Source organism: Rhipicephalus microplus, chromosome 1 (genome assembly GCF_043290135.1).
Source record: "Rhipicephalus microplus isolate Deutch F79 chromosome 1, USDA_Rmic, whole genome shotgun sequence".
In the NCBI taxonomy this organism is placed as follows: Eukaryota; Metazoa; Arthropoda; class Arachnida; order Ixodida; family Ixodidae; genus Rhipicephalus; species Rhipicephalus microplus.
Genome location: NC_134700.1, coordinates 161167502 through 161184970, shown reverse-complemented (window position 1 = coordinate 161184970; position 17469 = coordinate 161167502). Strand labels below are relative to the sequence as shown.

General features: G+C 46.8%; 1 protein-coding gene across 2 annotated transcripts in view; it reads left to right on the top strand.

Moving 5' to 3' along the window:
* The window catches only part of LOC142801957 (GATOR2 complex protein WDR24-like), a 65594-nt gene that overhangs the window by 10025 nt on the left and 38100 nt on the right, over positions 1–17469 (top strand). For both annotated transcript variants that reach the window (XM_075887567.1, XM_075887568.1), the window contains 4 exons: positions 2073–2395; positions 3020–3254; positions 8255–8562; positions 15753–16058. In XM_075887567.1, coding sequence (XP_075743682.1) covers positions 2073–2395; positions 3020–3254; positions 8255–8562; positions 15753–16058 — 1172 coding nt within the window. The remainder of the gene's footprint in view (positions 1–2072; positions 2396–3019; positions 3255–8254; positions 8563–15752; positions 16059–17469) is intronic.

Here is a 17469-nt window from a genome sequence, read left to right as displayed (position 1 = left end):
ATATAGCGCAGCACGTGGTGCGCGATTCACAATGCATTCTCAAGGTCAGCTAAAAATTGCTCTCTTCTCTCGGAAAATGACTCCACAAGCTCAAAAAGCACGTGTGACGTATTTTTTTTCCCGGTGCCATCCCTCCCTGCTTAGCTTGCAGCGCTTTCGTCGGAACGAGAAGAGAGAATGCACTTGCAGCGTGCAAGAAATCTTTGCAACTACGCGTGTACTAGACGGATTCTAAAAATATTTGGGGCGGTGAATTCATGAGGCAATAAATTAGCTTCTTTAGTGTATTCATTCCATAGCTACATGAAAAAATGTCGCACGGCCCTTTAAATAAAAATATTACTCTTAAATCAATTCATTTTACTAAGCTTAAAAGCTAGTTATGACAGCTTATATGTTCTAAGTATAATAAATTTTAAAATGTTACCTATTTCAAGGGTTATGACTCTCATTCTGCTGAAAGACAAATCCTGCTACTGCTCAAAGTTCTTTCGACTTCTTTCGAACAAAAAAAAACTGAATTTGCATAGAGGCCCTATTTCAATTTTTTTTAAATATATTCTGCAGGTTAGTTAGGTCATGATAAATGTGCCCATTTTTCTTTATATGTCATATATACAATTCGAATTTGATTCGAAATTATTCGACCAGAATCTCCATTTGTTTTGAATTTGCTTCTAACCTCAATTTCACTATTCGTACAAGCCTAATGATATTAAATTATTTAACCAGAATAAATGGATCTACGTGCATGTATCATGCTACGTGGAGCTATAAGAAATGCTTGCAGCATAGAATGCTCAAGTCACAAATAGGTTGGCACCATCCCCATAAAGTTTTTTGTGCAGTTTAATTTCTATTTCACAAACACAGATATAAGAAATTGTCAGATAAAACAAAGCAAACCGTGGATTTTTTTCTGCGGATATTGATGTACGAAAACTATGTATCATTGCGACAAAGATCAGACACTACATCAAACATTTTTATCTTGGCTGCTACAGAACTGTAGCAATACAATTAGTATATACTTTTGAGTGGGATGTTTTTGTTTCTGCAAGTATACTCCACCTCGCAGCGCTTTTAAGGTAGCAGAAAACTGTGGCACAGAATATGTCTGCTTTCACCTTTTATATGTAGGCTGTATGCTTAGAACATTGTCAACAGCATTGCACCACAGGCACTACCGAAATGACAGCTGAAGATGCTTACTATGTATTGTGATAGGGTTGTCAGCGATAAGTCGTACTAGTGTATTTGTTAATCGTTACCATAATGTTCTCATGCTTTCCTGGTGCGACGCAGTTGGCGTCATTGGTCGGCTGTTTTCTGCACTTACAGTTAAAGTGTTCTGCACTTACAGTTAAAGTGGCAGACCTTTTGTGGCTCATTTCGGTATCGGCCATACCATGACTTAACTCTTATGTGACATGAATTGAATGTGGTAAGCAGTAATAAAGATAATATCTTGAGTTTTACATGCCAAAACCACTATATAATTATGAGGCATGTCGTAGTCGGTGTTTTGACAATCTGGTGTTCCTCACTGTGCAATGACATTGCACAGTACATGAGTCTGTAGCATTTCAGCGAAATGCAACGCTGCAGTTAGGGTGGTAAGCACTAACTGGTTGGCATACGATAAGCCACTGAGGCTGAGCGGTCGGCAAATACATAAGGCTCTGTAGAGGCTCAGTAAAGGATTTGGGGCAGCGACATTTGGACAGTTAGTACAGTTTCAATTGGTGCATGATAGCAGAGCTTTACTCTATTAAGTGTTCCTCATTGCTCATCAAATGTAGTTGTTAGTATGTGGCTGTGCAGTGTTGTTGTCTTCCTCTGTGTGGAGACCTTTTTTTGTGCTATAGTTTCAACTTCCGAATATACTATATTCTATAGCAATCGCATAGGGCTGTTGTAAGTTGCTGCCTATGCTATTGGTATATAAAAACTCATGTTATGAGGCCAAGTGCAATAGCCACTGAGCCACCAGTTCAGTTGAGGTTGCATGGCTATCCCATGGAAGGGAGATGTAACATTCCGTCTTTGCACTTTCTCATGCCTTGCCATAGGTTTTGCATGGCGAAACAGTTCTGGCGTGTTGTTGTCCACGAGCAAGGACAGCACATTGTTCCAGCATGTCATGAGCGACGCCATCAAGCCGGCGACACATGCCGACTCACTCTCGGTGGCCCACGTGCTGAACCCATCGGGAGACCTAGCCTTTGCATCTAGCGACCGTTTTTTTCCCGAGCAGAGCAGCAGGTCTCGGCCAGGGCCCGTACACCCGGCATCGGCCAGGTTTCCGGCAGTCTTCAAGAAGAGCACAAACCTTGGCGACAAGTTCAGCTACGCACAGAGCACGTTATGTGTCTTTACCAACAAGGAAGTTGAGGTAGTGTATCATATAAGTACCACTTATACCATGTACCAGTTGCTGTACTGTTATGAGGAGGCTCAGTTGAGGCCACTTGTTACAGTACTCAAGTGCTGCCAAAATTTCATCTGTGTAAGACAGTGATTCTGAGGCATGAATATGTCATGGACTCCTTGTGGAACGTTATTGCATTCCAATTTGTTGGTATTTGAATTCGCTTTGACAAGAATTACAAATTTAAAAATTATCAATTAGTACATATTAAAGGTTGATGAATATGTAGACATATTTTAATGCACGTAGCCTTCTTGAAAACTTCAAAAAGTAGTTTCACTGCTGTGTGGAGCTGTTTTGCCACTGAACTACTTACTCAGAGAAAAATCATGCTGTTATGGTTAAAGTATCATATGATCTCCTTCCTGGTTAGCTTTGAAACTATCATACGAGCTATTCATAGCAAACTTGAAAACATAGCATACTGTACCCCTTGCAACATGCACCCTACTACTATAAAAATCTTGCTATTTCTCTAATTTGTGTAGAAATTATTTTATGCTAATAATCATTTGCTTCGGCGTCACTTCTAACCAGGAAGCCGGTCTTCATATATGCCTACTGACTTGCCATTCATGATTATCGCAGACACTGTCATTGACCTGGCTACGTGAGAGCGCTCTGCGATACCAGTTGTCAGGGCGTCCCTTCGGGGAGCTGTGCGACCGCAATGCCAATGTGGCCGCTGACCTGGGACGCGACCAGGTGGCACAGACATGGCGCATGCTTAAGGCCCTTTACACCCTGCAAGCCAGCGGTCCGGCCGACTTCCTCAATCTTGGTGGCCTTCTCGACTCTGCGGCCAGGGGCGATGCTGAGCGCAGTAAGTGGGTGCCGTAGCTACCGTATGTACCTCAATATTATGGGCGTGAGTTATCTTAGGCCAGGGGCTCAAACCCACCTCTGCCGGCAGGTCGCCGTCACACAGTTTAGTTCCGTAAGTAGTGCCGGGCAAAGATAAAGACATGAAGAGGAAGAGGTAGTTTATGGAAGATTGTCAGCAAACATTATTCTTTGAAACAAAATCTTTTCCATGTCTCAAATTCGGATCATATTGAAGGAAATATGGTGCCAGAATTCTAACATGTCGATAACAATTGCAGAAGTGGCTAAAAATCTCAGTGTCTATCCTGAAATATAGTTTTTGTTTCACGGTTATGTTTCAACTCGTAGTGGCCATGTGGGATACGTCACGACAACAATGCTTCAAACCAGGCATGCCAGTCTAGCTCACAAACATACTTACTATTAAGACAAAAAAAAAGAAAAAAGTAGGATGAAAACAGTCATGTGCGGGCGTGTGTCATGTGTTTCCTCTGCCTTAGGTGATACATTCCTTGCCTTGTACCAGGCACAGTGCGATAGTTAGTCTCTATTCTTGCCTTGATTCTGGCCCCTTTGATCGAAAGCAAGAGAATATTTATTTGCTCCGTGGTAGGATTGAACCTTAACCCGCAAAACAAAGGTTTTTCTTTTCCCTGTATCAGCACATAGTTTGAGTTTAGTTTATTTACCATATACAGTTGTACAGTAAGTGGCTGGGACAGAGGAAAAAAGCTGTATAAAACAGCTTGACAAAGTCCCTGTACAAACAAGGTATCACTCAAAATATATATAAAGAATAAAGCTATACAGTGAAACCTCGTTATACCGTAGTTGGCCGGAGCTCGGAAAAAGTATGTACTAAACGGTAGTACTGATTAGCCGAAATAGCGTTAGGTCGCTTACTTACCTGCCAAAAAAAGAAACCTTCAGGGAGTGCGATGAAAGAACAAAAACGTGCAGTAATTTATTAACTTCACGTGACAAAGTCTGTAATCTTCATTTGACGACGCGGCGGCCTAGCAGCAACGACAGCGGCCTCAAACTCACTTATGCTGTAAGCCAGCTTTTCCGCCAGCCCCCTTTTCTCGGCAAATACCTGCATGACGCTGACGCAAGGCGCAGCTTTGGCCACTGCCGGACCTGGATCACCGTTGTCGCTTTCCATGTCGTCCTCATCACTTATCATTTGGCGACACTTCGACAACCGAGGCAACAATGGCTTCGTCGGACATGTCCGGAGATGTCTGCACATCGCTGTCTGCGTCTCTGAAGTCGGGGAAAAAAATGCCTTCTGTAACGCCCTGCCGCTCTAACACTTCAGCTAGCAGAGTCTTGCAAGCTTCGTCTACGATGTCCGAAGTCTGGTCGATGCTGTCACTGGCGTCATCTGCGTCGCCTGCACACACACTGAAGCCAGCACGCTTGAAGCAATTTTCAACTGTCGTTGCTTCAACCTGCCGCCACGAGTATTCGAGCAGGTGAATCGCGCCAATCAGGATGATGGAGAATAATTTGCCACATTCAATGGCGAAAAAAAATATGCGCAGCAGATTCTTCTTGTAGAGCTGTTTTACAGCTCGAATGATGCCTTGGTCCAAGGGCTGGGCAATCGCTGTTGTGTTTGGTGGCAGAAACGCTAACATCACAGCCGTTAGGTTGTCCAGGGCGACGTGCGCCGAAGCGTTGTCTAAAATAATAACAACTCTTCTGTTCTTAGCCGGAAAACGACGATCGATGAGGCGCACATACTTCTCAAAGAGTTTTGCCGTCATCCATGCTTTGGTGTTGCTGCCATAGATGACTCCTGATGGCAACAGGGTGCCTTTGAAACATCTAGGCTTTGCCGACTTTCCAATCACGAGGAGCGGAGTTTTGTCGGTTCCAGTCATGTTTACGCAAAACGCCACTGATATTCTGTCTTTTGCATGCTTGCCGCTGGTGCACGTCTTGCCTTTGAACGCGAGCGTTTTGTCTGGTAGCAGCTTGAAGAATGGTGCCAATTCATCCATATTAAAGATGTCATCAGGTGCGTAGTCTTCCAAGTTGTTCTTCAGCTGACCATTTTGCCACTGCTCCGCGCCATCCACGTCAGCAGCAGAACCTTCTCCCGAAACAGTCTTCGTGGTAATGCCGTGCCTCGCCTTAAATCTGGCCAGCCAGCCATTGCTGCACACGAAGTTGTCATGGTTGAGCTGCGAGGCAAAAACGAGAGCCTTCTCCACGAGCAGGGGTCTGCTGATAGGCAGTTTTTTTGACCGTGCAGCTTTTAGCCACTTCACCAGCGCCTCCTCTACATCCGAAAACACCGAACCGCATAGCCGGCACCTTTCCGCAGTTGCAGCAGCACTGCCGAGCAACTTCTCTCTGGAATTCCAAATTCCACACACCGTGGTTAACGGCAGGTCTTTTTCGCGTACCAGTGCCGATTTTTTCGTGCCACTTTCAATAGCATGAGTTATGTCCGATTTCTGTCCAATTATGTCCAATTTTACGAAGCAGCACAAGCACACATGCACAACACGTGAAAAACGACGCGAGAGCTGTATGGCATGGATCAACCAGAGAACTCCTATGCACGGCACCAAAGGAACAAAGAAAGCAAAGCAAGCACAGACCGTGCTTGCGTGTAGAAGCTTAGGCTGGCATGACGCTAGTTGGTATGGCATGACGATAGTTATAGCGCGACAACAAAACGACGATGCAGAGACAAGGAGGACACGAAAGACACGAGCGCTTCTGTCTTTCGTGTCCTCCTTGTCTCTGTATCGTGGTTTTGTTCTCGCGCTATAACTATCATTGTGTTTGTGTGTTTGTGCAAAGCGCCATCGCGTGGGCAACACCAGAAGCCTAGCCGGCCGAGTGCTTCTTGTTGCAGAAAAATCCTAGAGATGGTGCTCACCAACACAGCCGCCATCATCATCAACACAAACAAGCGAGGCGTGTTTCGATCTCTGGGGCTTGCTGTTCTGTCGGGACGCCCAGTGGGGGATGACATGCCGCGGCGAGTGCACAACGAAAATTGGATAAACTACTTATTAACCGATACTTACGTGATAAGCTGGTACGGCTTATGCGGATACAAAATGCATTATGTTCAATGGCTGCCTAGTCGGGGATTTGACTTCACTACTTTTAAAACGAAACTACTGTTTACGTGGGTACGATTTAATGAGGTTTCACTGTATATCTTTTTTCCTGTCTAAGGGCCACAGTCCTGATTTTCTCCAAGTTTCTTTAAATTAAAAAAAAAGAAAGTATTCTTGGGGGGGATTTCTCAACCACACAGCTAATGGCACATCAACCTTTCAAGAAATGGAGTGTGCAACTTAATATACCATATTTACTCGCATAATAGGCGCACTTTTTTCCAGAAAGTCCAGCTCCAAGTTTGGGATGCACCTATTCTTGGGGTAAAACTTCAAAAAATATCATTTCCATTTACAGCATAAACTGCCAATAATGCATACGTCGTTGAAGTCACGAATATCCGCCCTACATCCAAAACAACTTTTTTCATAGGCTACACCAGCACAAAGCATGTTGAGCATGTGGTCTCGCTTGTCCGAGAATTGAGGCATGCGTTGGTTGTGCATTCATATTTCCGAAATTTTAACATCGAAAGACCCACATCGCCAACGAAATGAAGGCGAAAAAAAAAAGTACAGCAAGAAAGCGCCATCGCAGAAATTCGCCGATTACGTTTAGGCCACCTAGATTATGCGCATTATTACTACCAAAATTTTGTGCACTGTACTTGGTACTAATCGTTTGATTTCGCGGGCTTGCATCCCATATTCAAGACATTGTAATCGAATCACGAACCACCATTTGAGTGTTGCAGCGCCACCCAAGGCCTATTTTCTTTAAGTAGAGCCATCAAAAAGAGTTGATTCCGTACAAAACCGCAATTTCGATCGCCCGTGACCGCCACCGAGCAGTGATTAGGCCAAGCCTACGATTCGGCATGTTGTCCCGAGAAGTTTGTACAAGACAACATGAAGATAGGCAGCTAAAAGATTGCACTCAAGCATTGATCCTGGAGTAGTGTGCGTGATACAATGTTTAGATTTGTGGCCAGGAAATCAACTGCGATAAAAGTCCACAGAGTTTGTGCAAGTCCGCGTAGTGACCGCACTGACAACAAAAGTGAAATCTCGCGGCGGAATGCCAAAAAGCTTTTAAATTTGCGGACGAGGTGGCAAAGGTGATAACGACGACACTTTTTTGGACAGGAAGCTCAATGAGCACTTGACGGAGACGCGATTGTTCATTGGCCGAGCGAAGCTACCCCGGCCCTGGTGCAAAGGCGACACTAGGCACCATAGCGACACCTAGGCAACCACCCTTCTTCACTGGCAAGCCCGCGGAGCTGGTGCAGCGCTGCCATGGTCTTTTCTTTGCCACAGTTGCTTTCATTTTTGCCACTTCAGTTAACGTAAGAGGATGTTAAATTGCAAATGTGCAAATTTGGTGCTAAACTACCAATCAGGGCTAAGTTCGGGCAGTGCTCATTTTGTGTGGAAATAAAAAAATCAGATTTCTGGCGACCACACTGGGGGTGCGCCTATTATGTGAGTGCGCCTATTATGCCAGTAAATACAGTACACGAGTAATCATTAAACAATATAATATTGTTTTACGACATGTAATTTCTTGCATGGGGTGTCTATTGTTACTATTTATAGCTGTCAACCAAGTTAGACTGAAACGAACTCCAAAATGAAGATATTTGAAACACAAGGTACAGTACACGTGGGCTGAAACGCGGGGCTCTATGTTTCACTTTTTGCGTCTAGCTTCATTCCCAACGTCTACAGTTTGTGCCATATCAGCATAATTTTGATTTGAAGAGTTGCATCATAACCACCATTGCCTTTAGCAGCCACATTTGCCACATCGCCTGCAGTTACTTATAGCAGTTGTTCTAGAAAAAAAAAAACTTATTCTTCATATCAATTTCTGAGCACAGTACAAACATACAAACATACATGCATGCAGGTTCGCAGGAAGGGAGCAACTTCCACACGAGCCGGCACAACAGTGGCAACGCACGCAACCGCAACCACAGCGGGGGCAAGAAGCCTGCCGTGGTCAGCCGGCACCTGAGCGGACAGGGTGGTCTGGACAGGGGCTCCCAGGCAGGACCCGATGCACAGCAGACCACGGGCGAGGACTCTGCCTCGAGCGGCATTGAGGATGACCAGACGCTGGCTTACATTGCCAGTGGAATGGCCAACACACCGGGTGACTTCCTGTTCGGAGATGACAGTGTAGCTTCAATACAGGGGTTCTCCTGCAACCTACAGGTAAGCACACATGATCTACTACCATATTCATTCCATGCGATGAGACTGTACAGCAATACTGCGATAGCTTGCATGACTAGTTAAAGCTCACTGCATTCAATGATACCTGCTCAACAGCTACACATGCTTATTCCATGACATTTTACATTACACACTGTCTCTGTGATCATGCACAAGCCACAAAAGCATGAGTGCTTCCCTTGGCCGTAATCAGCCCATATGCCATGCGATCGTGTTTTCGTGTAATGTCACATTGTGAAATTTCATGGGGACACCACTAATTTTGGCAATCTGTGATGTCATGATGACGTCACATGGTGATGTCATCACATTACAGTAAAAGCTCGTTAATTTTCAACTAATTAATTTGAACTACTGCGTTAATTGGAACTGATGTTCATGGTTTTGCCATAATATATAGCATCTGTGGGTTAACCAACTCTTTTATTCACGTGCTCATCGGTTCTCCTATCGATAACTCGAACAGCGTGCCGCTGCGTAGTGGTATTTTATGTTGCCGCCGCAAGCTTTCATGGCTCGACCATAGATGGCGCGAGCACTGAGCACAGCGCCTAGATGCATGCCGTCACTGGCATCATTGCACTCTCTCTTCACATTGTGTGGTGGTTCGTGCCGGACGTGTATGTGGGGCTGTTCAATTTTCAGGCCTCCGGCACCTCTCTGGCTAGCCAGAGCTAGCCACAGGGTCAGTCAGCTAGTTCCGGTCTGGACAGGAAACAGCGTTGTGGTCATGTGTGTAGGGAACTCGAGACAACCCGATACTGCCCGAAGATCACAATATTGAACACTGGGACAGATAGCGTAAACGTAAATAAGCTCTACCGTCGTGGCAGCAAACGAAACAATGTGCCCCATGCGCGTTGGTTTTTTTCTGCACTGTCCGCTTGGAAATACGTAGCTAAGCTCGTCAAAAAGCTAAAATAATATCCTCGAGCGTACGCATTTGGGGTATTACTTCGTACGCTCGCACAATCACTTGTTGCATCCTCGAACGAAACAGCCAGCTAGCGCATGCCTAAGTTCTAAGAACTTCACACTCGCAAACATACAACGGAGCGAGCTAGTTCGATCACAGTTGTCTTCGCTAAGTGCTCAGAAAGCACGAACGGCTCCACAAACGACTACTGCAAAAAAAATTTTAAAAAAACTCCAAAGCTGTGTCTACGCGTGCGTACGAACGTGGAGTACATAACTTTTGAGGCATGTGCACGACGCAGTTAGCAGGCAACAGTTCACTGCGTTGTTCACAGGAGGAAGCTTCACGGGAAACATAACAAAAGCGATGAACAGTAATCGCAATCACCTCATTTCCAAAGGTGGAACAGGCTTTAGAAGATAACGCCACGTGTAATTACAAGCAAAGGTGCAGTCCTCAAGTGCCCTCATTGCAATCCGTCGAGTCCTCACAAAAATGACGCCGAGCGCGTATTGTACCTTTTCGGCGTCTTCTAGCACAAAACCTACAAAAGCCTCCCCGCGGGTCGCCAGAACCGTCCAATTCGAGAAAAACGAACGCCAACCAGAAGTGAGCTGTGGGGGAAACGGAGCAGCCCGAGAAAAACAAGCAGGCTAGTTCTGGCAGCCCGCGGACAGCCAGAAGTAGAAAATCGAAGAGCCCCTGTGTAGTCTCCGTGCTCTTTGTGTACAGCACATTCAGTCGCCAGGGCCTGTGTGCATCAGAGCAACCAAGTCGTTCACTGCAGTGCCGTGAGTTTTGTACTATGTGCAGTGATGTTGCCTTTGGCTGCTGGACCCAGCATATCTACGCTCACTATGACTTCTCGCGGAAGAGGACAGAGCACCAAAACGCTCAAGGAGAAAGTAGAAATTCTTCGTCAAGTGGACAGTAGCAAAACAAGCTAGCTTTAAATCGCAAAGAGGCATGGCATCCCAAAAAGCACTGTTTCAATGTATATAAAAAAAATGAGAGAGCGACTGAGGAGGCCTACGCAACATATGCGTTCACTAACATAGAAGTGTGGCAGCTTGGACTAGTTGGTATGACATGACGATAGTTATAGCGCGAGAACAAAACGACGACACAGAGACAAGAAGGACAACTACTGCGACTACTGCGAAGAAGAACGACTACTGCGACTATTGCGAAGAAGGGCGACTACTGCGACGACTACTTCTTGATCACTAGCACTCGTGTCCTTCGTGTCCTTCTTGTCTCTGTGTTGTCGTTTTGTCCTCGCGCTATAACTATCGTCGTTCACTAACAGTCGCAAGAAACTTCACTTGGCGAAGCACCCGGAATCGGAGCACGAAGTGTTCATGAGGATCAAGGAAGTGAGGAGCCAAAACACCTCACTGAGTGGCCCTATCGTTATGGCGAAGGCGGCAGACTATGCGCTTCACCTGATTTTAAAGCTTCAGAGGGCTGGCTCCATCGTTTTCGAGAGAGGCGCGAGATTGTGTTCCGCACCGTGTCTGGTAAAGGCAAAGAAGTGAACAGCGAGACATGCGCAAAGGGCCAAAGCGGTGCTTTGCAAGAAAACCTTCACGTGTATTCGCCACGCTATATATTTAATGCCGACGAAACCTCATTATTTTATAAGCTGCTGCCAAGCAAAACGTTTATCTACAGAGGCGCACATTTATCTAAAACTGTGCTGGCGGGAAGAGAAGTAAAGAGCGTGTTACTGTCTTGGTCGCAGCAAACATGACTGGGACCGAAAAACTACCACTGTTGATGGTAGAGAATGCCCTGAAGCCTCGTTGCTTCAAGAACTTCTGCACACCACCGGCAGATTATACAGCCAACCGCAAGGCATGGATGACCCCGGAAATATTCAGACAGCGGCTGCTAAAGCTCGGTAGCAAATTTTAATTAGCTAACATAAGGGTGTTCTTGGTAGTTGACAACTGCTCAGCACATGTGGTTGAATGTGGGCTTGAAGGCAATCAAGCTCTTGTTTCTGCCGCCGAACTCAACGGCAGCTTTGCAACCAATGGAACAGGGGGTCATTAAGAACTTTAAGGGGGGAGGTGGGGATCGAAAGTGAAATTCTTTAGTTTTTGTCGTAGAGCAATGAAATTTGGCATGCTTACTGGAAACTGCGCTAAATGATAAATGACAAAGTTTCATTCAGCTATCTCCAGTAGTTCTGGCATTATAAATTTTTTTATCCATCAGTGTACTACCAAACTTGCCCAAAGCCTGGTGTGACAAAAAAACATGGTAGAAGCCTATAGTTGCTCTTATATTTTAGCCATTGGGATGGTTGATGTCGTGACATTCTGCAAATATTTTTATGACTCTGTTTTTATTTTACAGAGAACATTGTATACATGCTTGTAAATGTGGTCGTTATCATAATGTGAAATTAGCTTAGGAGTAAAAATACTGAGGTAGTAATTAACAAATATGAAAACGTCACGACATAGAAAATTCACTGAGGAACACAATGCAAAAAACCACATGAAAATCCGTCAAGCCATAGTCATGCAAGCATCGTGGCAAGCTGGACAGTCGGGTCAAAACACGTTTCTGAGAAAACTGGCGTTAAAGTTGAACAGTCAGTAAAGGTCCATCAAAATGCCCCGGGACTGTAATACTTTGTGTCTTTGCTTGCGAGGGTCTTCTTACGTCCTTTCTCTTCCATTTTTTCTGCACTGCGTGCTTTTCGTTTTCTTTGCTGGTCTTTTTCTTCAGCTCTTTGAAGGGCGAGGCTAGCAGGTTTGATGCCCACGGACTTGCACATTTCAGTGTAGGCTCGCAAATTCCCAAAATTGTAGCGTGCAACTGCTTCATGTACTGTTGTCTCCACTGCGAACAATGAAGCGTGTTGGTCCTTTGAAGTCAGTGACCAAATAACTGAATGCAAGCTTTCCGCCGCATTCTGAGTTTTGTTGCCTTTGCATCGCTCCAACAGTTGCGGGTCAGAGAGACGTTGGTATACAGGCAGCAGAGCCTCCGCTACACGTTTCGACAGGTTATACCTGTGAGGTGGTGCTGGCTCCATTTTGGCCTGTGCTGAACGATGTTTGCACCAGCTATCAGGGCCAGGTGGGCAGAGCTCATGGTGAGGCTCGTCGTCGGTGGACGTGACGTGATAAAAAGTGGCCATCACGGCTCTTTGCATGTCAGGAACACTTGTGTGTTTTCGCAAGGCTAACCCGTAGTAGCTGGTCAGTTTTTTAATCAACTCCTGCGTCAGTCCACCTCTCCCACCCAATGGCTCCTCTTTCTTAGCTCTTGTCACCAGTGTGCGGAGAGCGGTGCCCATTCTCTTCTGCACATGGTTCACGCAGTCTTCTTTGGTCAGTGGTATGAAGCCGTACACCTCATCTTTGCACAGAGCAAGATAGGTTCGGCTGTCACCATCACATATAATGTTGGTGTAGCGGAGGCCATACCTGCTGACAGAGCGCCTGAAAAGTGTCAGAGCAGCCTCCACTTCCATCTGTCCGGAGCCAACATCAGTATTCTTCTGACATTGATGTTTCTCAGCCCAAGTGACGAAGTTGGGGTCGCTCTCTGCTGGTTGTTGACAACACCCAAGACAGAAGTTGGAAAGGACTGTGCAATCCAGCACAAGCCCCGTGTAAAACTCAATAATACATCCTACCCCAATGTGTGAGCTGTGGCCTCTTGTAAGCCACGTGCCGTCATACACAACTGTAATGTTGTTTGGGCTTGATGGCTGCATCTTACTGTACACGTCTTTTACCGCAAGCACAGCATCTGCAAAGATGTTTTGTGCAGCTTCCTCTGCTCCTGGTTTGAATGTTTTTTTTTAGGTGTTCCTGATAGGTTTTTTGATGAATGCCCCGATGAGAGACATTCATTGTAGCCCAGAGGTCATTCAGGGCAGTGGGCCCTTTTCCAATAGACTTGATTGCTTGCATGGCTCTTAGGTTGACTTCAAAAGCCCTTCCTTCGGATTTTCTACTGGATGACCAAGGTGAATGAATAGGGCCACAGGAAGCACACAAAAGTACCAGTTTTACTGCCAGGCCCAATTTTGTCCCATGCTGCACTGACAAAGTCTTCTTACAACATTTTGGGCAGAGTGCAGGTCCTATTAGGGAATTCATGGCAGAAACCTGAATTAGGGTGAACTCATCCTCTTTTGTTGCCGATGTTTGCTCCGATTGCTGCGCGAACCCGAACTTCCGCTCCGTTGCCGACACCTCGCGAAGTGCATCGCGGACACTGCTGGCTTGCTTCTCGGCGCCTTCCGAGGACACGAAACGAGGTTCCAGGTGTATTTGAACGGTGCGCTTCCGCTGAGGCAAACGATCGCCGACATCCTGGACAGCTGGCACCACGTCGTCGTCCGCCGCCGCGAAAACGAAACTTTTCTCGTGTTCACACCGCACCGTGATGCCGCGGCTAGTTGATGGCCCCGGGTCTTCAGTGTCACTGCCAGGCGTCGATTCACCGTCACTTTGAACAGCCGGCACCGCATCGTCACCCGCAGCAGCGAAAACGAAACTTCTTTCGCGTTCGGGCCGCACCGCAACGTCGCGGCTAGTTGACGGCCCCGCGTCATAGGCCTCACTGCCGAGCATCGGCAGCGAGCAGGTGTCGGCTTCCGACGACACGTAGCTTGGCGGCGACGCGGTACTCGGTTCGTCTGATTCAATCGCTGCTGACTGCTTCGTTTTCCCAACAGGAGGCTTGCGTTTACGCTTCCCGTAAGCGTACTTCGTCCGGTACTTCGTCCTGCGCTTCCGGCCCACGCGACGATCCATTGCGGGCGCTAAGCCTCGCGCTAGAGAAGAGTTGGCGTATCGGCGACCGTATCGGCGTATCGGCAGGGGATTCGCAAAATTCGCAGACGTGCGTGCGCGGAGCAGACGACCAGCGCAAGCAAGCGCGTCCCAGCAGCCACTCACAGAGCGCGCTCAGTACCACGTGACAGGAGCGACCAATGGGTGCGCGTCTAAGGCGTCCCGGATGCCTTCGCATTTTTTCTGTTTGTGCGTTTATCTTAGCTCGTAGAGTCGTGGTTTCACCGGGAGAAGTACGGCGGTGAAGCAAGCTTTCCACTGACACCAAGCTTTCCGCGAGCGGCGGCGAAGGCGCGGAAGTATCGCGCTCGGAAATGGGCCATTTTCGCGCAGATTTCAGCCAGCTTTTTGCGATCCGCGGTCAGAAAAACATTTTTTAAGCTTACTTTGAGATCGTTTTCGGCGGAAATATTTTTAGATATGATAGAAATGGTGATGCAGAATCCAAATCTGCCCTTATCCAAAATTCGTTTTTTTGCGAGAATTTCGCGATTTGATCCCCGCGTCCCCCCTTAAGAGCTTTTATAGGCACCTTATGTTGAAGCGTTTGGTGTTGTGTGCCACTGCTATGAAAGGTTACAATGTGACGCTGCTCACAGCCTTGCATATGTAGAACCGGGTCTGGGATTGGGTCGTGGCAACAACTTTGCCAATTGCTTCCGCCGCAGTGGTTTTTGTGGGGCCAATGAGGGCACAGCTTGCGAGCCCGACAAATGTGAGGCCGAGGTCATTCCTGCTGGACTGCGGGATGCGCTGGAGGACGTGAGCTTTGACGACTACGTCGATGCAGTTCGCAGGGCAGTGGTCTGCGGCGCATTCATCGACGATGATATCATCATGCAGGTGACTGACGGAGAGGCGGCTGTTGTCGATGTAGGTGAGGATGATGAAAAGGATGAGACCCTGACGCGGCCCTCAGCTTCGGAGCTGATGAAGGCTATGCGTGTTGCGCGCCTATTCTTCAGCTTCGAGGAAGGCGAAAAGGATGCTTCCCGCCACGTTTGTGCATTGGGAAACAAGGCTATGGTGATCGCATTCAAAGAAGAGAAGCAGAAAGGAATCACGGATTTTTGTCACAGATAAATATTTTGAGTTATTTTACAACAATCTAGTCTCGTCTTGCTGTTTTTTCAATGAATTTCGTTAGTTAGAATTAAAGAGCTTATACTGTACGATATTTGGGGTAACTAGTTGTGACCCCAGTTGGCCCCAATGCCGACAGTCGTTTTTCACGTTTGATGAGGCACCTAGGTTTTTCGCCTTCAAATATATGCAGTAACTGCTCACAACTGTTGCTGGAAATGAAACCATAGAGCCACTTCTGGGCAGTATGGTTATTGCTCCACATTTAGGAATATCATGCTGCTCTTCAAACCTTTATTTATTTATCTATGTATTTTCAGTTTATTTTTCAATGAACATGGCAGGTTCCTAGTTCTGGAGGTACGGACAACATGCAACAGCAGCAGCAGGAGTGGTCACTGCCCACCGAGGCATTTGAGCCACGTCATCCTATTCGGGACTCACCGCCCGTGCCAGACCTGGGGCACCCACAGAGCTCGCCCACTAGTGGGGACGAGGAAGACGGGCCCGAGACAGTCATGTTCGGTGGCGGCATCGGAGGGGACACCGAAGATCAGGGCAAAGTGCTGACCGTGGTCAGGCCCTTGTGCATGCCTGCCTGGAATTGCAGAGAAGTTGTTCTCAGCATGCTTGGACACTACGTAGACCAGGTAGGTAGCTTCGTTCTTTGTAAATCTCGCCACAATTTATATGATGTTTACTGCACTTGTACAAATATGCCGTAATATCTTGTAAACATTAGCTAAAAATATGCGGCAGATACAGTTGAACCCGACTATATCGAAACCGTTTACGTAGAATTATCCTGTACATTGAACAACTTCTGAATACAGTATAGTTAGTGAGATTATGTAGCGACAACTGCGGTTACATGGAACAAGAATTGCAGCGACTCCCGAGATGTTAAACGTCGAGCGAGGCAAAAGTGCCTCCGGAAGTTGACTTTCCCTCGTAGTGGCTGGAGCTTTTTCCAATGCTCACTCCAAAAGTGGTTTGGAAAGCGCATGACCCACTCTCCCTACCATGACCGCGCTGCGCCGGCCGAATTGCCATCACCCCCCTTGCAAAAGATTATCCTGACCCGCCACAGCGTTTGCTGAGACAGCCAATCGGTGCCTCTTGTACTTTCGTCGTGTGAGCGCGTGGGTCGTGCGAGTAATCTTTCTGCATTTCTCGTTTGTTGTGCTTCGCACCACGTGCCTGTGCAATGATGGCTAGTGTGAAGCGTCAGAATTAGCCTTTTGCCATGAAGCTCGAAACTGTAATCTGAGTCGAACCTGGTGAGGAAAAAAGTCAGACGTTGCAGTAGCGTACAAAATTCCGAGCAGCACTCTTAGCACGATCTTGAAAAATAAGGCGGAGATTTGAGACAAAGTGGACTGAAGACCCGGTGTCTGTGGCGTTCAATGCGTACGCACGGCATGGTCTTGTATGAAGACGTCGAGGCAGCAGTGTTCAAGTGGTTCGTCGATGTTCAGTCACACAAACTCCCCATGTCCGGCCCCATGGTCAAACAAAAAGCCAAGGACATGTCTTTTCTCTTTGGCAGGGAGGATTTTCAAGGTGGCTCCGTTTGGCTACAGCGGTTCAAAGAAAGGCATGAGATTGTAGGCAAAGCTGTTACTAGCGAAAGCGAAGCTGTGGACTTGAACAGTGCAAACATATTTCCACTTGTAGTAGTGGGTCAAATGCATGGCCAGTGGCACAGATTGGGATAGAAGTGCTCGCACTGTTTTTTTTTGGGAGCCTCCTCAACCGACGCATTTTATCAAGAGCCCAGCCGCACTACGACCAATAAACCTCACCTGGACCTCTGAGGCGACAATATGAATGCTAGAAAACTGACCCAACATTACGGCAAGATATGAACACCGGGATACCTTGAAAGCCGATGAAACTGCTCTGTTTTGGCAAATGCTTTCAAATAGACACTTTCGTTTCAGGATGATAAATCCCACGGCTGGAAAGTGAACAAGGCCCATGTATCCGTGCTGTTGGCAACCAGTTTCTACAGATGAAAAAAGCTTCGGCCTCTAGTTATAGGCAAAAGCAAGTCACCGT